The following is a 23,211-nucleotide window of genomic DNA, read 5'->3' as shown; positions in this document are numbered from 1 at the left end:
ACGTATGCGTTCGCTCTTGGCGTCGTACATTCTGTGTGTTTGAGCTAATGTTCAGTGATGTGCATGGACCATTACGGGACCCTCCAGGTGAGCCACACTGCCCTAAAAAACCCCGTGTTCTGCCTATTCGTCTCTCTACACCTCCTCAGATGTAACGAAGTATTTTCCACATCTTCCTTTCTCCCAGACCAAAACCTCAGCTCCTGGATCTTAATAGCTGGAAGCCTCCAACTCAGCCTGTCACCGCCTCTGTTGGAACCCACATGTTCTGCCACTCAATCTCTTCAGCCGTTGCCAAGTTTGCCTTGTCTCAGGTGGGTATCTGCCCCCTTTTGCCCATGGATCCTAACTCTGTCCTCTAGTCATACGGGACAAGTTTGAGCCTTCCGAGCTGTCTTTCAATGACTTGAAGACAGCAGTCCCATTCCCCTCCCAGACTTCTAAGCATTTCCAGATCCAATATTCCTCGTTCCTGTTGACCATATAAATAACCCTTTATCCTCCAAATACAAAAAGTTTAAAGAAAACAATTTCGTTTTACTCCTTAGTTAAAAGAGCTAAGGTGGGGGTGGGACAGGGGGGTGGGGGTAAGCCACTTTTACATTCTGCATCTTCACTTATGAATATAAAGATCAGAATTTTACTAAGGTTCAGAGCTTGAAGGTAAGACCAGAGGAGCTGGCTGTGTGATCCCAGACATGACCCAAGAATGCTGATTCCAGACGACTCCACTTTAGGTGTCCCTCACTCCAGGTGGAATCTGGTCATTCAGTGACCAGTATAGTCACACAGATATTCTCTCAAAAGGCAAGAAGGGGCTCAGGAGATCCTCAGTGTCCCTACCCATGGGTAGACACAAAGAGCACTGCCGTGGGCAAATGTACAGATGGCTCTGAACAGCGGAATGCCTCAAATCTGCCAAAGCAGAAAATCTTAATGTATCGTTATAGAGTTTGGGGCTCTTCTCCCCTAGCCCTGACCAAACAATGTTTAGGAGTGGTTGGTCTGCATCTCTAAAGACCACCTCTGCCCCACGCCACCCCCAGCAAAGTACATTCTAGCTGGGATCCAGTGCAGGGCGGAGTATCACCAGGATGCTCAAGTCTGGACTGTGAGGTGTCACTAGATGGCAGCAGAGTGCAGGCAGGTGCCTGGCAGGGGGTGTGGGGGCGGGGGAAACTTGGAAAGAGCACTTAACCTTTGGCTGGGGCTTCTTGAAGAATCACAGGAGCAAGTGCTTAGCCCAGGAAGTCAGTGTGCTCATCTGCCTTTCGGCCAGACTGAACACCCAGAGTTTACTGTGAGAATTCTGGGTATTCTACTCCATTGAGTCACCTTTCAAAAACACAGTAACTAGGGCTGTGATTCTCAAGCTTTTATGACCCGAGACCCACAGAAAGAAACATATTTTTCTTTGCAACCCCATATGCGCGCGCGCACACACACACACACACACACACACACACACACACGAAACTGAAACAGAAGTTCCACAGGATAATTTGTTCCTTTACTTTTAAGAAAATGCTGGCAGGACTGACTCAGAATGGGTCTTCATAATGATGCGAAGTTAAAGACAGGAGAGTGTTTCAGTCAATGACTTCAGGGTTAGGATTTGCTGGCTCCTTCATGCTGAAGAATCTTAGCTAAGCCGTGGGTCCCTGCAGTGAGCACATGACCACAGAGTAAAATGGCGTGGCAGGAAGTGAGGGGAAGGGGGCAGAGATGAGGCACAGGGCAACGTGGGTCTTGAGGACCACAATAGGGCTTGGCTTTGAATCTGAGGAAGGGTTTTAAATGAAGGGCAAAGTGAATGTGACTCAATTCCATTTGAATATGGTCATTCTCGGGCAGGATCAGGGGGGCTTCCAATTTGGGGACAGGACCAGGGGAGTCTCTGTGGAGGTGTGAGGAGTGGTGGGAAATGGGATGCATTAAACCCAATCATCACATGGACGCTTTTACCACCAGTCATTGCCCCTCACCCATTATCCTTGACCCTCTGAGGGAATCCTGATGGAGTCCTTCTGGAAGGATAACTACCCCGTAGAAGACCCAAGTGGTAGCTCCTTCAGGGCTGAGTCCAAAGGCTTGGACACACAGGGAGTCGCTGTTGCTGAGCTTGTCAGCTGAGATTGTACAACCTCCTTACCAAGGGGGTCAGGTGGGGCACAAAATTCCATCTCTCTGATCTTTATCGGAATGAGCTTGGTGGCCAAACCACGGTTTGATGGGATTAGGTGGGGCTGCTCCTCCCTTTGATGCCTCTGCCCATCCTTATCTTTAATCAGCGAGGTTAGAAGGCAGCCAAACACCTGGGCTGCGGGAGCTGCTCCTGCCTGAGAACTGGGGGCGAGGCTGTTCTGCTGACTTGGACCTTCTCAGCTCCCCTGCCCCGTGGAACCTGTTCCTTCCAGACATGGTACAAGTAAAGATGGCATTAACGTAGAGTCTGGGGTAAGGAGCTCCTCAGTGAGTGGGACAAGAACGGCCGCAGGTACACTACAGAAACTTGAGACACAAAAGTACTGGGCGTACGAGCTAACTGGGAGAAGCAGAGGAAGTTTTCAGTTGGCCAACAAAACCCACTTCAGGATTCTGAGAGCGCCATGGCCTGGGTGCAACTGGAATTTACCACACATCCTGCCCCCTGGCAGCACGAGAATACACTGCTGTGGTGGCTCATGGTGGGACCCTCTCGCAGTGGAAGGGAGACACGTCCACACAGGACACATCTACCACACAACTACACAGGTGCCCAGGAACTGGGTTCCAGTTCTGCTTCAGGTGAGAAAAAAGACACCTTCTTAGAAGAAGTGATAGCTGCGCTAGGTTTTACCAGATAGAAACGAAAGGTTTGACTGTATTCCATGGAACTTTCAGACTTCCCAAGAACCCCAAGGTCAAGGTGGGAAGGGTGGGAAGAGGGGCAAAGGGTCCTGGGTGGCATACCCACGATAGATCTGCTCACCTGTTTTTGCTCTCTATTAGGATTTGGGGCTGTCCGTGGAGGTGTTTATGAGGAAGGAAGACAGAGGAGGAAGGGAAACTGGCTATGAAGCTACCCTAGCAGTGGGAATGGAGGTGGGTGGACGGGGAAGAAGGTGAGGGATACAGGAGGCTGTGTGGGGGTAGGGGGAAGAAGAGCCTGGAAGATGGGGTGTCTGGGTGGCTTGGTCAGTTAAGTGTCTGCCTTCAGCTCAGGTCATGATCCCAGAGTCCTGGGATTGAGCCCCACATCACGTTCCCTGCTCTGCGAGAAGCCTTCTTCTCCCTCTCCCACTTTCCCTGCTTGTGCTCCCTTTCTTGCTGTCTCTCTGCCAAACAAATAAATAAAATCTTTAAAAAAGGGGGGATGGGGCGGCTGGAAGAACAAGCGCAATTATAAGAAACTGTGGAGTGGAGTGACATGGAATGAGAAGCCAGCAGAGAAAACTGAGAAGGAACAAAAAAGTAGGAGGAAAACCAGGCCAGTCGCTGAAGTTTCAAGATGGCGGACGCTGGGGCAAAGACAGGAGAGCTGCAGATGGAGGAAGGACCTGCTGATTTGGGACCAGCCTTGGCCAGAACAGTTCAGCAGAGCAGCGGAGATGGCAGCTGACTGTCAAACAGTAGCATCTGGGTGACATGGAGCAAAGGGCAGTTGTGACAGTGAGACGAAAGCTGTGAGTATACAGTGAGTCCTGGAGCCCCCAGGGCCCTGTAGACTCTTACTCAACCCTCCAAGGCCCCACCCTGGAACTTTCTCCAGAAGGAAAAGTGACGGCTCACACCTCCAACAGCCAAAGCTTGTTGGACACCTTCCTTCAGGGCCTCATGATCAGACACCTTTTCTTTATACATCCAGCTACGAAGATAAGGATGGTATAAAGTGCACACGGGCAGTCTGTTCATAGCGGTCTAGCCCTAATGCCCCCACAGAGCGAGAAATGGTGTAATGGGACTTTCTAAAGAGAGAAGGGGCTGGCTTTTTCACACTACCACTTTCCCCTTGGTGGGGTTCCCATTCCGGAGCCGGATGGAGTCCTATCTCTCTGCTGGGCACAGCGTATTTGAGTATAAAAGGTTTAAAAGCTCAGATTTGTGGCATGACTGTGGGAGACCACATTGTAAGTCTGTATTTAGTTACATCAGAATGCAACTAATACAAACTTTTTCTGGGTATACTATTTACAGAAGAAAAAAGTGCTCTCTTCAGGAGAAAAAACTGTGGAATGGTGGGAATGACACCTCAGGTGGTCCTGTTGGCCTCTTCCCCTCCTCTGCCCACCTCCCCCAAAGCCAAATTCCACTGTCACTATAATACGGGGTGCTCCTACTTTGTTCCCCCACATCTTCGCGCTGTGCTAAAGCCTGAAATGACTCTAAAATTAGTGAAAAGGAAGCTATAAAGCAGCCCCTAGTTATTAAAAGAAATGAGACATTTAAACACTTGCTGTTTTGTTTTTGTTTTTGTGAGAGAGACAGAGCCGTGAGTGAGCGAGAGGAGGGGTTAGAGGGGGTGGAGAGAGAATCCTCAAGGTGGCTCCATAATCAGTGCTGAGCCAGATGCAGGGCTGGAGCTCACAACTCCGAGATCATGACCTGAACTGAAATTAAGAGTCAGATGCTTAACGGACGGAGCCACTCAGGCGGCCCAACATTTGCTGTTGTGATGGGGGATGGAAAAACACATGAGGGCAGCAGGAGACAGGAGGGATGGGGCAGAAGAGGAGGGATGATGGCCTCCGAGGGGCAAAGCTGCAGAGAGAAGACACAAGGCTCGGGCCCTGCTGTTTCTCCCTTGCCAGCTGATGGGAGGTGGCCCTTGCCAGTGTCCACACGCCCAGGTGGATGGCTGTGTGTGATTGCTGGAGAGCCCTGTGCTATTGTCAGCATGGCCCACTAGTTCTCAAGATTCCTGAGTCCTGACACCACCCTTCTGGAAGCTCTCCATTTTCAAGAAGCATAGTAAATAAGCCCCAGGAGCGCTCCTTTGCCATTTTGCTTCATTTTATTTGGTCCCCGTCAACAAGATGCGACTTTCTGTAGCAGTTGTTTTCTGTCACTCAGGCCCTGCTGATTTTGCCTTTTCTCTCACCACTGGGATTGTATCTTTTGGTTGCCCGATGAGAAACCAACTTTGCCGTAACACTACCTCTCTCTCAGAGCAGCATCGTTTTTCCCTCAACAGGTAAACAGGCGGTTGTGTGGAAAATACGTTCACTAGCAGCAGAGTGAAGACTCTGGCAAGGACTTGCAAATACAAAGAGAAAACCGCATGTGGATGGAAGGTTCCCGTAAGTGGTGGAGGAGCTCTGTGGACAAGGAGATGCAAAACCAATGCTTCTTGTCCTCTTGGGGCAGGCCAGGGAGGAGGAGAGCCCACGTCCCTCTTTTACACGATTCAACAAATGTGCCCTCACATGGCCTCTGCTCAGTGGATGGTAGCTCTCTCTCCTGTCACGTCACTCAATGGTGGAAAGCTAATCCATGTTATCACCCAGTAAGCTACTCTTAGGGTAGGAAAATCAGTTTATATCACAGAATGTACGAGATACAAGGACAACGAGCCTTTGTGCTCTAGGAGGGAGGAAAAGCCTGCCTACAGCTAACTTGAGTAACCCCTCAGACTCTGAAAGGATAGCTGGACACACGCATGTGCGAGTGCGTGTGCGCGCGCGCGCACACACACACACAGACACAGACACAGAAAAATGTTCAGAAGGAGTAACAGAAATGTTAACCACAATTATCTTGGTCCGATGACTTTTCTAGATCATCTTTAGCTTCTTCTTTTGCCACTTTTTTATCTATACATATGTATTGTCTTTTTAACTGGGAAAAAGAAAGTTAACTCTGTTTAAAAATCTGTTGAAAGTAGTAATTTCTTCCCTACTATGGGTATTCATTGAATATTTTTTATGCCGCCACACTCAATTTAGAACCTAGGTCTTGGATCTAAGCTGCCTCTGGGACAGAACTGCACACACGGGTTTGCCAGGTGTCTTCGGAACCTCAGCCGCTAAGTGGAAGGATAAACTGTTGGTGATATCTATGCGAAAGAACTGGTTACCTGAGACACTGAAGATGATCTTGCATTTGACACTGCTGGGGCTAAACTAGATAGCCTGGGGTCTCATTCAAATCACTTTTCTTTCTTTCAAGATTTTATTTAATTTCAAGTTAATTAACATAAGGTGTGGGATCAGTTTCAGGTACAGAATTTAGTGATTAATCAGCTGCATGTAACACCCAGTGCTCATTAAAACAAGTGCCTCCTTAATGCCCATCACCCAGCTACCCCTTCCCCCCACCCCCTCCCCTCTAGAAACCCTCAGTTTGTTCCCCATAGTTAAGAATGATGTCTCCCAAGTTCTAGCAGAAAATATCTTTTGATTTCCTGTTTTTCTTAAAAGGCAGTTTGTCTATCATCTTTTCTATGATTATTTTCTATAATATTGTTAACTACAATATTCTAAACTTAAATCAGAAAGGAGAAATGCTGAAAAATGAAAAGGCCTATAAAAACAACAGTCAAGCCTCCACAGGAAAATTGTACCAAGAGACGCTTAATTTAGGGTCAAGAAATAACCAAGGAAACTTAAAGGCTCAGTTTTGAAACATGCACAGAGATTACTCACCCAAACACCCAGCACTGTGTTCCTACACGTTTGCACTGTGTGTCGGTGAGGTAAGCATAGTATTGCCTGAAAGAACAAAGGTGGAATTCATTGAGAGCTTCTGGAAGACCAAGAGGTCAGTATAGAATTAAATCACTTTGACACAGTAAATATAAAAGATATTCTGCCTTGTTCTACATACTCCAGCTGCCTGGTCTACCTCTAGTCAAGGGAATAGGAAGCCGGTGCCTGCTGAAACATTCCTGTAAAAGGTTAGGAGTTCGGTGTGGGTTCGGAAGGAAGAGAGGGTCTGGCATAAAGGGCCAATTATTCTCGAAGGCGGTTTTGATTCGGGGACAGAATGGGCGCTTCGAGTCTCTCTGCATGGAAGTCATTCCAGAGGGTCATGTATACACTGTCAGTAATTGTCTCCTCTGGCACTCTTTAGGACAAAGGTTGCTGATTGTAACCCAGGCTGGACACACACACATTTTTGGCTCTCAGAAACTAGAATGGGACCCCGGCTGCGGCTCACTGTTCCCTGAATACAAACGACTTTGAATGCTATTGATGAGATCCGAAAAAAAGAGGCAATGATATGGAGTTGAAAGGCTTAGGCCAGGACCGTCCAGTAGATATATAATACAAGCTACAAGTGTAATTTAAAATCTTTCAGCGGCCATGTTAAAGAAAAAGGAATAGATAACATTTGTTCTAGTAATAGATGTTATTTAATCCAATGTATGGAAAATGGCTATAATGAAGTATTTTATATTATTTTTGCACTAAGTCTACCAAATAAGGTGTGTATTTTCCTCATAGAGCATATTTTAACACAGACAAGTGACATTTCCAGGTGTGGCTGTTTAGGACAGCACACGCTTAGACCCTCATAACTATCCTCAAAACTCAATCTATCCCTTTAGAAGCAGCATCTGAAGCAGGAGCTCATCATTTTTTCGGGGTCACAGACTCCTTTGAGGATTTAATGAAACCTATGATAAAGGCACATTAACATACACACACACACAATTTTGCATTAAGCCTCAGGGGATTCGTGGACACCTGGAGGTCATCCACGAACTATCATCTCCTGACCCCAGAGGCCTGAGTGGAGAGTTCTAGTCATAAAGAATCCATGTCTGCCTCATTACATCTTCATTACCTGATATGCTTTACCGGTTTAGTGACTCTACCCTCCAATGGCATCCAGTCCCCTAGACTGTGCTTTCCACTACCAGATTAAAAGAATGTTCAGTCAAACATTTTCTCAAAGCAAGAGAGTCGAATCAAAAGGTATGAAAACGGGAGATGTGGTCTGTATGTAGGATTTATCTGGAAGCCTATTAGCTTCCTCTCCTTTTAAAGGCCTGGCACTCGCTACTTGGAGTGGCTGTGTTAAGACCCACTAGGAACACCTCCATCTTGCCAAACAGCTTGTCATAGCGTCTTCTTGCATAGGAAATGCCCCTGGTTCATAAAAAGCATAGAAAACGTGGCTGATTTTTAAACAACAACAACAAAAGAATCATGTAGAAATCCATAGGGTTTGGCAAAAACGTTATCCTCTCAAAAAAACCCCTCAAAATACTGGACATTTAGTCTCTGGTTTTTGTTTTGAGTTGTTTAATGATACTGAAATTTCACAATCCATTAGATATGGTTGTGATTCTCTTTTATAAGAGATTTCTTTTCCTTACTTACTGTCTTTGTTGATTATTCCTAATTTTATGAAGGAGCTGCTGCTAATCTTTCTTGAAGATCATTGTGAGCCTCAAATGAAATTAAATTTTAAATGAGAGATGGAGTTTCCAAGCCACAAAGGGAAAACAGCATATTTACAAGACAAGTACTTCAGTGGGCCACTGGTCTGTGACACGTCAGAACGTCGCCTGCCTACCAACTGCTGGTTTCTCATTCGGTTCACAATGAATGCCCGAGATGGAATTCTGGGCCCTTAATTCTGCAGGACTCAGTTGTATCTTACTTAGTTTGCTCAATCCAGGATCTGGGGGGAACTATATATAGATAGATGTAGATATATAAATATCTATACAGATATATAGCATATATAATTTTTTAAGTATTTAAAAATAAAATATTTTCATATTAAATATATATAAATTAAATAATATACAAAATATGTAAAAAACAAAAATATTTAACTAAATGTTTATAATGATTATATATAATCTGTATCTATATCTATATGCATTTGCTTCCTTTTTGTACTAATTAACGAGGAACAGAAGAGGTGCTGGACAGAGTAAGGAGGTTTGTTGGACTGAAGAGAACACCCACTCTTCTTGGCAAGTGAGGCCCTCCGCTTGTGTAGTTTGCATGCATACTGAAAATGGGGAATTAAGTTATCCCACAGCTTCTGGAAAACTAACACTTGTAATGCTTAGTTTATATTTGAATCGACTGCACAGATCTCTTTGGTGTTCTTACTGCTCAATGCCAGTGCTCCAACGATAACTGTAAAACCCAAATACCATTAGCTCTAAGTAGGAAGAATGAAACAGAGGAAACAAGGTCTGTCTGATATTCACGGGGATCAGTCTATACGGGGGGCAGTTTCCAAAGAATGCCTCACCTCTGAGGCCCTACCTGAATTGGGGAAACAACAGCATGAACATCCAAGCTTATCTGAGTTGTCCTGGAGGACGACAGAAAGGACACTGCTAGACGGAAATTAACTGCTCTAAAAGAGCGAGTAAAGTATCATTCTAAAGTAACATCACTTATGACTTCTGATCAACCATGAAGACTTTCATATTTTTTGATCACCTCCTTTTAGAAAAAAACTTTTTTTTTTTTTTAAATTCAAAAATCTTCAAGGGGGTTAGAAAAGAAACAGCAGTGGAGGACGCTAAAAAGGTTCGAAGATAATGGCGGGTGTGGTGTTCTCACTTCATGTGACTGAGGTCTGAGAGCAAAACATTTTCTTCAGATCCAAATGTATATTCCTTTAATATTTTCATGGAAAATCTGCTCATTTACATGACTTTCCTTATGCTGAACAGGAGAATACACAGCAGGCTAACATGCTCAAATGACAGTCACGCTTGTATAGAATTACCTCACTGTGGGAGCCGTGATGCCACCAATAAAGAGAATTCTACACCAACTTAATGGATGACTGGCTTGGAACACAAAGATATGTTTCAAGAAGAAGGTATTCAACTCAGTTAGCTGAAAAAGAAGGAAGCATTAGTCAACCTGATACTGTATGCTTAGTCATAATAATATATTCCTCATGACAGATGTTCTAAAAAAAAATAATTAGTATGCTCAAAGCATTTTCAGAAAATACAGGGTGTCTTCGAAGTCACTAGTGGAATAGTTGCTACTTTTAAACTAAGTAACAGCCAGTACAATATTGACACCAACCAACCGGGGTTTACGGGAGAGGTGCTGGGGTCGGGGAAGGGGTACATGGTGGCATCGGCTATCTGTCATGTTTCCTGGGACGTGGCTGTCACTTGGGTCACGCGAGTGATGTGCTGGAAGAGTCAGGAGAGAGATGCTTTGAGAACAGCAGTATCATGAAGACAAGTATCTGCCATGGAACACTTACGCAGTCTTACAGAAACCAGGCCGGGTCTAAGAGATGTAGGACTGTAGCAAAGTGAGCTATTTAATCGCCAAAAGAAACTTGAGAATGAGACGTGACTGGGAACGCATCTAGCATGTGCCTCGGCCAAAGGCAGCTCTTAAAGGTGGGTGTGAGGAACTGGTTCAAGGTTTCATCTGTCGGCCATGGTCCTCTTCCATGAGTTTAGCATCCCAGGGCAGCTCATCACATGAGGCAGCACGGGAATGTGTTCCCTGCCAAGCCCGCCTCCTGCATTTCCCGTCCAGACTAAGCAAGGAGCGGAGATCAGGGAGGGTCACCACTTGGAAAACCCACGGATCACCAGGTTCATTTCAGTGACGTAAGACATTGTGTCTTTTCCCATAGCACTGGTTTCAAGGGTATAAAATTTAAAAAACGGTCCACTAGTTAACACCACACATGGAAAGCTGGCCACAGCTCGGTGCTCACGCTCACGGGAGACCTGGGCTCCGTGGAGCATGGCCCTTCTAGAAGCACAGCTGGCTATCTCTCCCAGACAAATCAAAGCTCCTCTTCAGTTCTTGGATTAAAGGAAAACCTATACCGTCTTAGATATTACTCTCATGAGGTAAACTTAATCCCCATCCATTTAAACTCCCATTTTTACACATACGGATTCCCCAAACTATGGTGACAATTTTAAACATTCACATACACTTCTGTTTCTCGAGAAAATCCATTTACTGAGATGAACATTAGTATTTTCCACGTGTGGGCCAGGACCGTAGTCTTAAAGGTAACCCACGCTTATTTTTTCTTAGGCGGGGCATATTCCTTGCAGGTGTTCAAAATACAGAGTCTTCCAAAAGACTCTTCAGGCAAAAGCCAGTCTCCCGAAGTTGTAAAATAATTAACCTGGGGATGGGAGGATCAACACAAGAGGCTATCTCTAGAAGACAGAGATGTTTGGTCATCCTTTTCCAAGACCCTCAGCTGTCTGAATCACTTCAGTCACGTAGGACAGCACCCTCCTGGAGGACGCAGGTCCCCAAAGAGCGCCAGCGCCCCACCCATGGTGGAGGGCTTCTTTTCTCAGCTCTCTACAAATCACGGAGAGTGGTAACAGCTGAGGCATGACTCTAAAAATCAAACATTAAACCTAGAGCATAAGAAAAAGCCTTCGCATTTGTTCCTCTGGTCCTGAAAAATGATCGCTCTGAAAAGCTATCCAACGCCTAACTCCGTGGGTGACAGATGCTGACCAAAAGCTTCTTTCGGGGAATTTTAAGCTGTTTCTAATTTGCAATTCAAAGAAAGATACTTGAAAATGTCTTCTCCAGGAAGTAAGACCTTAGGCGTGATAACACTGTTCCGTTTATTTTATATGTCAGCTGCAGAATCTTCTATCTTCCGAACCAGCCAGCTGCTAAGCAGTGTCAACTAGCATTAACTCTAAATTTCTGGGCGGTTCTTATTTTGCTTTCGTACCCACCACCCCCTTCCCTCCCCACCCCCGCCGAAGTCTGGGCATCCGAAAAAATACCTGCCAGATGATCATGAAAAGGTATATTCCAGCCACTCTCTGAAAAGATGACTTGGGGTCAAACCATCGAACGTAGGTCCAGCTAGCAGGAGTGAACTGGAGCACAGCTCTTTTAATTTTCCCGGTGGTGGTGTGGATGTCTCTGTAAGGAAGAGAATGGCCCCAGTGAAAATCCAGAGAGATAAAGAAGGGGAAGAAGAAAAAACAAAAAGACAAGGGAAAAAAACCCCAAAAAACAAAATCTGCACTGACAATTTTACACATATGCTCAGAACAAAAAGAATCCTTTCTAGTTGAACCGTCTTTCCCACAAGGATCTCTCTACTCATATGACGGGTGGAGAGCTGTAAGCTCGACGGGGCATTTAAGTGATGACAGGCACAGGGCAGAGGTCAGGTCACTGCAGAGCCAGGAGAGGCCTTCCCTTGTGAATGTGTGACAAAAGAGCCTGTGACATCAACGACAACCACCTGGAACCAAGCCAGGGAGAATGAGGGTGCTGGCGAGGATATGCTCCCACCCTCTGTGCATCTCCCAAGTCAGGGCATTTTAGTCAAAGAGAGAACATGCTGCAGACTTTGAGGTCACCCACGCTGTTTCTTCATCTAAGATAAGTGAACACTTGGGGATGACACACAGTGATTTTTAACCTTCCTTAGTTTTAATCCTAGAAATCACTCAGTTAAAAATGTCATACTCCCATGAAAGAAAAGGTCAGGCCTTTTATTCTTATGGGGGAAAAGGGGAGGGTTTTTTCCTTCCTTCATTCATCTAACCCATCAACAAGCATGTATTGAGAAGATCTCGGGACACCTGAGTGGCTCAGTGGGTTAAACATCTGCCTTCAGCTCAGGTCATGACCTCAGGGTCCTGGGACTAAGCTCCCTGCTCAGTGGGGAGCCTGCTTCTCCCTCTGCCTGCTGCTCCCCCTGGTTGTGCCCCCTCTCTCTCTGACAAATAAATAAATAAAATCTAAAAAAAAAAAAAAAGAAAGAGAAAGAAAATCTCACAGCAAAAAGATTTGAGGCACAACAGCAACAACAAAAAAAATAAGAGATTATTTTTCCAAAAATAAACAAAAATTATGAAGGAACTATATTTTTAAAAAATAGCCAATTATATGGAAAGAGGAAGAGGAATCTGGGAATAAAGAGAGTGACACAGTGGTATTAAGTATTGGAATGCTTAACACAGATCTTCCTCAATTTATGATGGGATCTCATCCTGATAGTCCTGACATAAATTGCAAATATCATACAATGACAATGCATTTAGTACACCTCACCAAACATCACAGTTTAGTTCAACCCACTTTAAACTTACTCTGAACACTTACAGTTATCTATGGGGGTTGGGCAAAATCTTCTAACAAAGCCTCTTTGATAACGAAGTGTTGAGTATCTCATGTAACTTACAGAAATACTGCACTGAAAGTGAAAAACCAGGGCTGTCTGGGGGCAGAGGGGTTGTGACTATACTGGTCATTTACATTCATGATCACGTGACTGGCCAGGAGCTACACGGCCACTGCCCAGCATCGCAGGACAGGGTCCTACGTCCATCCCTAGCCTGGGAAAAGATCTAAATTCAAAACTTAAGTATGATTTTCTACTGAATGCGTATCACTTTCACACTATTGCAAAGTCAAAAAATCATGAAGTCAAACCATCACCGTAAGTCAGGATTGTCTGTAAACAGGCTAATTCAACTTTATATTCATTTACATATTTGATGTAACATAAAAAATAACTAGTGGGATTTCCGCTTATGGGTTGGTCTTATGTTTTGGTCAAGTGACAAAATGACTCTCACGTTGAATCGGAAGCATAAATATATGAAAAGGGGGAAGTGTATGGCAGTAAGAACCCGTTGTAAATTCGGACTCCATGGCTGACGACCTGTGTGTCCTTCGGCAAAATACTAAACCTAGTTCTCACTGCGGCCATCCCTAGAAGGAATAGAAAAGTAGTTTCAATCCCTAGGATTGAGGTCAGGCTCAAATGAGCTACTGCTTAGAAAGCTTGCTTACACCAACATCTGGCACAGCTACGGTTTTTGCTCTGCTACACACGGTCTTAACTATATTAAAAAGTGTGTTATCAAGTCAGCACCCAAGAAATTCAGTATCACACATTTCTATGTGTGATAACATTCAGAAAGGATTAAAGGTAAAATTCAAAGGAACACTAAAATGGGCACATACATATATTAGTGAACACGGGTGAGAATATAAAAGGGTGTAAATAAATTTATTTACAGGAAGAAAAATTAAAAATGTACATACAGATGTATGTTCAAGAACGTCTCCTCTAGCTTTCTTCATGAAACTGAAAACTAAATGACCACAGAAGAGAACAGGTTAAATACCTCATGATTTATTCATAGGTTGGGATATGAAGAAGCCCTTAAAATCATGGTTTAGGAGACTAATGATGTGGGAAAATGCTCATGTTTTGTTTGATAAATAAATGAAGGTGTAAACACAGTAAAAACAACCACTTTCATGATCATTACTGAGGTTCTCTCCCTCCTTGTCAGCGGCACAGTTCCTGTGACTATCAAACTGAGGAGCGAGTTCAGAGGAGTAGGACAATGACGGAGGTGGGCCAGGCACAGAGGAGGGATGTGCGATGTGAATCAGAGTCAGAGACAACCACCTGGAGAGGTATCGAGGGAGCTGAGGCAGGCAAGGAGAGGGCCCGTGACCCTGGCACATGGGGACAAGGGCCAAACCCAAGTCCAGAGGCACATGTGCTCAGGCTCAGAACCTTGGGTGCCCCAGAGGGTGTGGAGAAAAGAAGACCTGCCCAGCCCCCCTGGTGCATTTCATCCTAAAGACCACGAGAAGACATCACAGAGGAAAGACAGGATGAATGTGACGTTCTCAAAAAGATCGCTCGGAGTGGGTAACCGGGGAATGGGGGACTAACTGACCCAGCGACAGCAGGGTGAATGCAGGCTGAGGTACAAGCATAAAAATAAAATGGATGTGAGAAGATCATAAATGAATCAGCATTTTCTGGATGAATGCCTGAAATGAGGTCTATAATCACTCGTGAGTTGCAATTACTAATGTGTCATTAATTTCTTATCATCCAAGACCACCCTGAAATTGTGTGCTTCTCACGTGGTGCAGGATGCATTGCGAAACCCTGTGACTCATGTCCAGAAAGAAGGCCACTCACTTGAAGCTGGCCCAGTGGTAGGTCCTCATCTCTAGGAAGCGGCAAACGACCATGCCCAGCCAGATGCCGCCACCGTTGCAGAGCAGGATGTCCAAGATGACCTGATCCCACCAGCACTCGGCGAAATTGGGCAGCAGGTGCATGAAGAACAGCTGAGAAACACAAGAGGCCACGGTTTTAAAAACAAAACTGCATCTGAGGGTTTTGAAGGGGTGGGGGGGGGGGGGGGGGGGGGGGGGGGGGGGGGGGGGTTGGGGGATCCAGGTGGTGGGTATTGGAGAGGGCACAGATTGCATGGAGCACTGGGTGTGGTGCAAAAATAATGAATACTGTTATGCTGAAAAAATTAAAAATTAAAACAAAAAACAAAACAAAACAAAACTGCAGAACGAGAGATTTCTTAGGAGTAACATATTCTGTCAGGGAGGGTTGTTGATGAGTCAGGTTTTCCTAGTGTATGAACAGAATAAATAAAAACAAGATCTGTGATCAGGTTTGTGTTTTACACTGTGGACGCTCTATGAGTATCAAGAACCAAACAGGTTTTTGTTTTTTTGTTTGTTTTTAAACATAAGGCTTTAAAGAAATGTAACTGCTCCAGAAAAAATACTACTGACGAATGACTTTGGCTAAGGACAACAAGACAAGGAACTAGGAAGGGAGGAGGAGGAAAGTCTTCGTACCTGCCAACAGAGTGCTGGCAGAATCCTCAAAATTTGCAACTTGAGAGTTCAAGCCGCACATTTTAGAAATATCCCATAAATATTTAGGTAAGGAAGCAAGGAAACTGCAAAAGTAGAAAGTTCAGGTTTTGATGACATCTTTTAGGAAACCAAAAGCTTAATGGGAAACATTTTGATAACCGATTCACAATCATGACCCTATTAAGGGTTTCTGATGTGCCAAGTGGGGAGGCAAAGTGAAGTCAAGATTCTTGCTCTCAAGAGCAGGAGTCGGACACTTATCCAGAACCACAAAATAAGGTAGGCTGTAGCAAATGTTTCCGTGGCGACATAAATGGAGCATGGTGGGGACAAAAGGGAGGTTCCTCCTGATGGATGGCACCCGGAGCACGACGTACTGGACTGGGACCGTTAAGGACAGGAATGACTGGTTTCTAGAGAAGGAGATGAAGACTGAGGACATTCCACAAAGGGGGAACACCAGGATGGGGGAGGTGGGGGGAGAAATCACCTATGGAAATAGTTTTGTCCAAAACAAAGAGTGGGTCCGCGCCGTGTCCAGAGCAGCCCACCCTGCGGCGTGAAGGCCCATTTTAAGAAGGTCTGAGATGACAAAGACAGCACCTGGGCATTTCTGGAAAGAGGTAACCCCATAATTACAAACCTCTCGGGGAATATGATCAACACTATGAAGTAAAACCGTTCATGGAAGCATTTCAGAGACTGTAAACAGTGCAAGTATCCGAGGAGTCTGCCGCCTACCAGCCGGTGAGGAGACAGAGCGCAGCTGCTGCGTACAAAGGCAGCGGGCTGTGTCCCTCCCTGAGGCGAGCCAGGAACAGCCCCTGACGTGTGATCCCAGGTTCCCAGCCACGAGAGGTAGCACTAGCTGTCCCTTTCGACAGGGAAGAGAGACACGTCAACAGAAGTCGGTAACACATATTTGCTGACATGAGACTACGCAGGGGACCAGGATGTGGAGGACAGGCTTCGTCCTCAAGAGCTTTCCTAGAAAGTGCCATATCTTGGGGGTGAGGTGGCCGTCCAGAGGAAAGACTGGAGCTCAGGGAGGGGGACACAGGAAAACAGAAGGAACAAGGGCTGCCCATCCAGAGTGGAACACATCCGGAACCCAATCCGGGCTCACCTAATGAAGCAAGGTGCTGGGCTCTGGTCCCCTCGTCTGTCCAGACCTGAGTGGAGGAGCTAGAGAGGACTCACTTCATTCATTCCCTCACTAGGAATCTGGGAAGCAACCACCACTTGTGAGACATGGGACCTGGGACTATGCAGACACGGGCCCTGCCCTCTCGAGGCCCAACACCTGGCAGCAAAGAGACGCTATAAGCATCTAAAATACAATGAGTGTTTCAAAGAAGGGCCAGGCGCTCCATTTCTAGGTGTACAAACGTGGAGCACAGACAGCACAGGGAGCTGGGAAAGGAGGGAAGAACCAGCAGCTGTGCTCTTAGGTAGAAAAGACATGGAATCTTTGACATGAAGAAAGCAAAGATGGCTGCCATACGGACAGAAGCGTGGGAGGGTCTCCAGCAGCCGGGGTAGGTGGGCCGCCACAGGTTAATATCCGGCCTTACAGGCTGGTCCAGAAGTTTGGATTTTGGACAACCACTAAAGGGTTTTTAGTCGGAAAAGAACATAACCAGATCGAGAGGCGAAAAAGGTCGCTTTGGGAGGAGACAATGAAGGGAGGAGGGGAGTGGTTCATCCCGGAGAGGACAGGAGGTTAGAGACAGGTCGAGCAGTGGCGTGAAAGACTTCGACGAAGCAGCTCTGCTAACGAGAGCGGAGAGGACACTGAGGAGCAGGGCAGGAAGGCATGGGGCCATCTGTAGTGTGAGGGAGGAGGAGTCAGGTCAAGAACGGCCCAGGGCCTGGCCCAGGGTCCCACAGCGGAGAGGTCAGGAAGATGCTTGGAATTCCGAGGGGAACGTGGTGGGAGAGCAGGAACGTGGGCGGCGCACCTGGAATCAAGCACAGCTGGAGTCCGCTCCTGGCTCACCTCGAGAGGCAAGGCTCTGGTCCCTTCGTCTGTCTACCAGGTATAGACACTGCCTTTTCAGTTTATGGTAACGATTTAGGATAATGCATACAGAGGGCTGGGTACTACTGTGGGTTGAATTGTGTCCCCTCAAAACCCATACGTTGAGCCCCTAACCTCATTCTTCATGACATGAATTCAATTTGGAAAGAGAGTTGCTGCAGAAGTCATTAGTAAAGATGAGGTCATCCTGGAATGGGGGGGCTTCTAATCCAGTGTGATTGGTGTCCTTGCAAAAAGAACGCCACATGAATGGAAACAGGGAAAGCCCCACTTGGAGGTGAAGGCAGAGATCACGATGATGCATGTACTAGCCAAGAAATGCCAAAGATGGCCAGCAAGCCATTAGAAGTTGAGAGGCCTGCAGCAGATTCTCCTTCACAGCCCTCAAAGGACACCAATCCTGCCAATACCGAGAACTCAGATGTCTAGCCTCTGCGGCTATAAGAAGCACATTAACAGAAGCCTGATGCGACTGGCATGCTTCCCTAAGTTAGGGTCAAGACAACAGCTGGCATCCAGAAAGATACTGTACACATGGCCAAATTTTACTCCCCAGGAGTGATCAACTAAGAATAAAATCATAGCTGAATGATAAATGAGTAAATCCCCTAAATTTCATTTTCCTAATAGTTTTTCAAGACTATGTCTCTTTCAGGAGCACCTGGGTGGTTCAGTCAGTTAAGCATCTGCCTTTGGCTCAGGTTATGGTCCCGGGTCCTGGGATCCAGCCCCACATCGGGCTCTCTGCTCAGCGGGAAGTCTCCTTCTCCACCCTCTGTCTGCTGCTACCCCATCTGTGTTCTCGCTGTCAAACAAATAAATAAAATCTTAAAAAAAAAAAAAAAAAAAGACTCTCTCTCATTCATTAAATGAGACAAACCTGACTACTGAGATATCAGAACTATATTAGGAACCGTTTTTTCAGCTACAAAATATCCTGGAGGCTCCTATAATTCCCAAACACCGAAATTCTATTTATCTCAAACTGGAAACTCGCTGGTGGGTAACCTACCTATTTATTTCTAAGTAGATCTCCTTACCTTGTATTTATCACAAATTACCTTGTAGTTGTCTCACTGGGGGGTTTTACTTCATTCTTTTTGCTTCATTTTATTTGTTTCTCTTTAAGAATTGTGAGGCAAGAGACACATTTTAAGTTAAGGAGGAATTTGTGCCCTGCCCCCCACCAAAGGTATAAAGTATTCCTAGGGGATCGTTTAAACACAGTTTGTAGCAAAAGGCAGAGAAAGGATGAACTATTATGCCTGTTAATGGACAGACTGCCTTCCTCCTACAGGTAAACAATGATCCCAGCCCCTTCTTACCTCGGTTAGCTCCCAGGTAATACTGATTGTCCAGCAGAGACCATAACTACGGATCAACAAGGCCTTCATGGCCCAGCCCCAGAAATGTCCAAACGCAAATATATCAAAATGGCTGATAATCCTCTCCCAGGTGATGACGTGGCAGTTGACAGCATACTCCTGTTCAAAATAAAAACGGAAATAATGAATGGATACTCTCACAATCAACCTCCTTCCAGGATCCTGACAATAAATGAAAAGAACGGATATGACCTTGACAACTAATACCGGTCCTGCCCCCCTACCCCCCGAAAGCTTTAATAGTGGAACACCCTTTAGGAAAAATGGACAAATATTAAAGTTTATGAATCAGAATTGCTTTGCTCTGAATTACAGAAGTTTGATTAAAATGGGAAGTAAAATAATTCCACAAAGGCTTATAGCCCATCTTAAAGAAGTGGAATCACACAGCCCAGGTCACCTGACTATAGGGCAGCTATCTTAAAGCCAATGATAAGAACATAAATAGAATCCCAATTAATAAAGAATTAAGTAGAATCCCAATAAGTTTATAAATTTAAAGACACATCTAAATATCATGTAGAGAAGGAATCAGAATAGAAATGTAAATGGCAATGAAAATACTATGTATCAGAATGATGTGATGAAGCTAAGTAGAACTCAGAGGAAAACCTAAAGCCTTAAATATTTAGGTCAGAAAAGAGGAAAAGCTGAAGGATCCAATTTCAGAAATTAGAAGGAAACAGAATAAACGTCCCATCTCCAAATGTTATCACATGCTACACAATTTCAATATTTAAAAATGACAAAGTTGGGCATCTGGGTGCCTCAGTTGGTTGAGCGTCTGCCTTCAGCTCAGGTCATGATCCCAGGATTGAGCTCCCTGCTCATCTGGCTCCCTACTCATCAGGAAGCCTGCTTCTCCCTCTGCCTGCTGCTCCCCCTGCTTGTGATCTCTCTCTCTCTCAAACAAATAAAACCTTTTAAAAATAAATAAATAATAAAAATGACAGCGCTTTTAAGACTTTTGGTTTTGTTTCTAATATCTTTCTGTTTTTAACAGGCCATTTTAAAGAAATTTTAGATCACCATCCTTATATTTTGGTATTTATTAAGAAATTAATTATCATATGACAATATAATATTTCTAGGGACCTCTACATCTGACATTCTTTCTTCTCAAAACGAATCTGACAGGACGGAGTAAGATTTGGAAAACAGCTACCTATTATCAGGCAGTTGAAAGTATTTTTATAAAGTATTAATATTTTTAAATTCTAGAAATGATGTCTCCTAAGGGAGCAGAAGAGGAATTTGGTATTCCCTTCTCTCTTCCAAAACCTGCCACCATCAGGTTTCCGAAGCCTTTATTGGATCCATCTAGTACGTTTCGGTCTGTAAAGCTGAAAGGGCGATTTTAAAAACTGCATTTTTTTTCAGAAACGCTATGACAGGATATTACAATGTGTAAGTGGGAAGAGTGGAGAAAAGAGGAAAGGATCCAGCAGGGAGAAGTCAAGATGAGACTTAGAACCAACAACAAACTGCACTGTACTATGAGGAAAATTCTCCTCCTGAGTCTGGAACCACATACCCCTGTTGCAGGCATCACAGACCCGGAGGCTGAAGCAGCCCCACCAGCAAGTCAGGCAAGAGCCGCAAGGCCCCATTAACCCCATAATCCTCAGCCACCCTATCCTCTTCTTTACACTGGACACGCTGCACAGGGTCAGAAGAGAGGGCTGAGTTCTGTTTTTCCGAACGCTGCGCTTCAGGTCATCGTAGGCTAAAGATGACCTTGGAGGCCCTTCTAACTCTCCGTGAGAATATTTCAGGTTTCAACACACGCAAAGGCCCTTCGAAAGTCACAAAGAGCTGACTACAACTCAGCATTATAATCATTAATGCACAGATTTGCCATCTGCCAATGGTCACGCCAGGAAGACCTCGAGGTCCTGGTCGTGGGAGGGATGCAGGACGCTGCAGTTAAATGCTGCTAGGGAGCCGGATGTGGGCACAACTCTGGGCAGCAAGGGGAAAGGGGCATTAAAAGAGGGCATCCCGGAGCCAGAGGGGCAAGGTGGGGAAGGTGTGCGCACACAAGTGAACAGCCGGTAAAGACAAATTGTGCCCACCTCCCAAGCGGTCACGGGGCTGATCCTGGCAGTCCCATAATCTCCCTCGCTTGCCCACCACTTAATCAAATACCAAGTCCTATTCATTTTGCAGGTTGGGTTGCTTGGTGAAAATGGTGGGGGAAAATATCATACCTAGAATACCTTTCTCCTGATCTCTGTTTCACAAGGCTTCTTTGAGTGTCAAAGCACTGTCATTATTATAACTGTGTACTTCAGGCATCGTCCAGAGGAAAAGAAGAGGTCCTAAAGTCAGAGGGATCTCACCAGCTTTGTGCTTTGAATGAGATATTCATCCATTTTTAATTCCCATTTCCTCCTTGACAAAATGGGGGATATTAATGCCTGGCACGCACGTGTGAGGCTTACACAGAATATATGTAAGTGCCTGGAAGAACAGCCAACCCACAGTTGGTAACTGCCACCACCCTCACCATACCTCTCACGTCGCTCTCATCATCAGTAGAGGCTCCAAGTCAGCCCACGCCACTCTGTTCCCTCAAGTAGGAAACCTCCAGATTTTTCTTACTGAGACTTTTGAATAATCTTTGGCATTCTTATTTCTACCTGTAGCATGTCCTTTATAAAAGTTAAAGATAAAGTGTTGAAACACCAATGAAGGAGCTGACCAATCTCAAATCCAGTAGAACAATCACTTCTTGGACCTTTTATTGGGTCCCTCTGTATTGTTTCTTTCTTTCTTTCTTTCTTTAAGATTTTATTCATTTATGGGACACCTGGGTGGCTCAGTGGGTTAAAGCCTCTGTCTTCCGCTCAGGTCATGATCCCAGGGTCCTGGGATGGAGCCCTGCATCGGGCTCTCTGCTCAGCAGGGAGCCTGCTTCCCTTCCTCTCTCTGTCTGCCTCTCTGTCTACTTGTGATCTCTGTCAAATAAATAAATAAAATCTTTAAAAAAATTTTTTATTCATTTATTTTTAGAGAGAGAAAGGGAGAGGCAGAACATGAGCGGAGGGGAGTGGCAGAAAGAGAGAGAGAAGGAGAAGCAGATTCCCCACCGAGCAGGAAGCGCAGCATGTGGCTCAATCCCAGGACCATGGGATCATGACCTGAGCCAAAGGCAGATGCTTAACCAACTGAGCCACCCAGGCACCACTCTTTCTTATGGAATGTCCTGCCTGTGGCCCAGAAGCTTGCTCTCCTTTTCTGAGCATTACTAGGTTTTTCCTTCAGTCTGTACCAAATGTCAGGTATTATTTAAGAAAAGTAAAATTACAAAAGAAAGAAACAGCATTAGAGTATAAAATAGTCTCTTCCCTAAAAACTGAAGTACAGAGTAGTTTTACCCAAGAATAAAATTATTTTTGTGGGTTAAAAAAAAATAATGAACGAAGTGGCCTGGGTCATTCACATTGGCCCCTTTATAGTGAAGGATCATGACTTTGAGGCCAGAGTGGGAAGCAGAGGGTTGAGGGTCACACTGCTAGAGGGCAGCCACCCCCATCACTGAGGACCTGCTGTGTGCAAAGCACCAACCTAGGCCTTGGAGATAAGGTCACTTTGTTTCGCTCACAATAAAACTCCCCAAATAAGTACTATTATTTCACTTTACAAAGAAAGGAATAGGCTAGCTAATAAGTACATTGCCCAAGGTCATACAGCTAACAAGTGACAGAGGCAGAATTCACACCCAAGGCTGGCTGACAACCGGTCGCCCTCTTCCCACCATCCCCTTTTGCTCCAAGAGGGCATATCAGTTCCCCAGACTCTATCACTCATGGAAACCACACACCTCACCTTCCCAGAGACCTGGCTTTTATATTATCTACATGGGAAATAAGCGAAAATAACAATTTGGAACTTCACGTTAGTGAAGCTGTCTCTCATACCCATGAGTCTACTGATTTCTCTGAGAGACCACTGACAAGTCCATACCATGACGTCGGCTTCCCTTGTGGCATATCGAAGATTTGGATCCAGCCAGTACATCAGGGATTTAACCTGATCGAAGTTCAGGAAGAGGAGGAACACCAGGAACAGGAAGTAGAGCACACTGAGTCCTGAGGGAAACAGAAACATTCTCACATTTAGGAGAGATCTGGGGGTCAGACGCACAACACATGTTAGACTCAAGTCAGACATGGATATTGCACTGTCT

General features: G+C 45.3%; 1 protein-coding gene across 1 annotated transcript in view; it reads right to left on the bottom strand.

Annotated features, from left to right (window-relative positions):
- The window catches only part of PTDSS1 (phosphatidylserine synthase 1), a 61,416-nt gene that overhangs the window by 11,133 nt on the left and 27,072 nt on the right, over positions 1-23,211 (bottom strand). Inside the window, exons 4-9 of the mRNA XM_059394900.1 lie at positions 22,989-23,113; positions 18,960-19,118; positions 14,890-15,041; positions 11,705-11,846; positions 9,685-9,797; positions 6,624-6,689 (exon numbers count right to left, since the gene is read on the bottom strand). Of these exons, the coding sequence (XP_059250883.1) occupies positions 6,624-6,689; positions 9,685-9,797; positions 11,705-11,846; positions 14,890-15,041; positions 18,960-19,118; positions 22,989-23,113 (757 nt within the window). The remainder of the gene's footprint in view (positions 1-6,623; positions 6,690-9,684; positions 9,798-11,704; positions 11,847-14,889; positions 15,042-18,959; positions 19,119-22,988; positions 23,114-23,211) is intronic.

Source organism: Mustela nigripes, chromosome 3 (assembly GCF_022355385.1).
Source record: "Mustela nigripes isolate SB6536 chromosome 3, MUSNIG.SB6536, whole genome shotgun sequence".
NCBI lineage: Eukaryota > Metazoa > Chordata > Mammalia > Carnivora > Mustelidae > Mustela > Mustela nigripes.
Note: the sequence above shows the minus strand (reverse complement) of the source record. Positions and strands in the feature narration are given on the sequence as shown.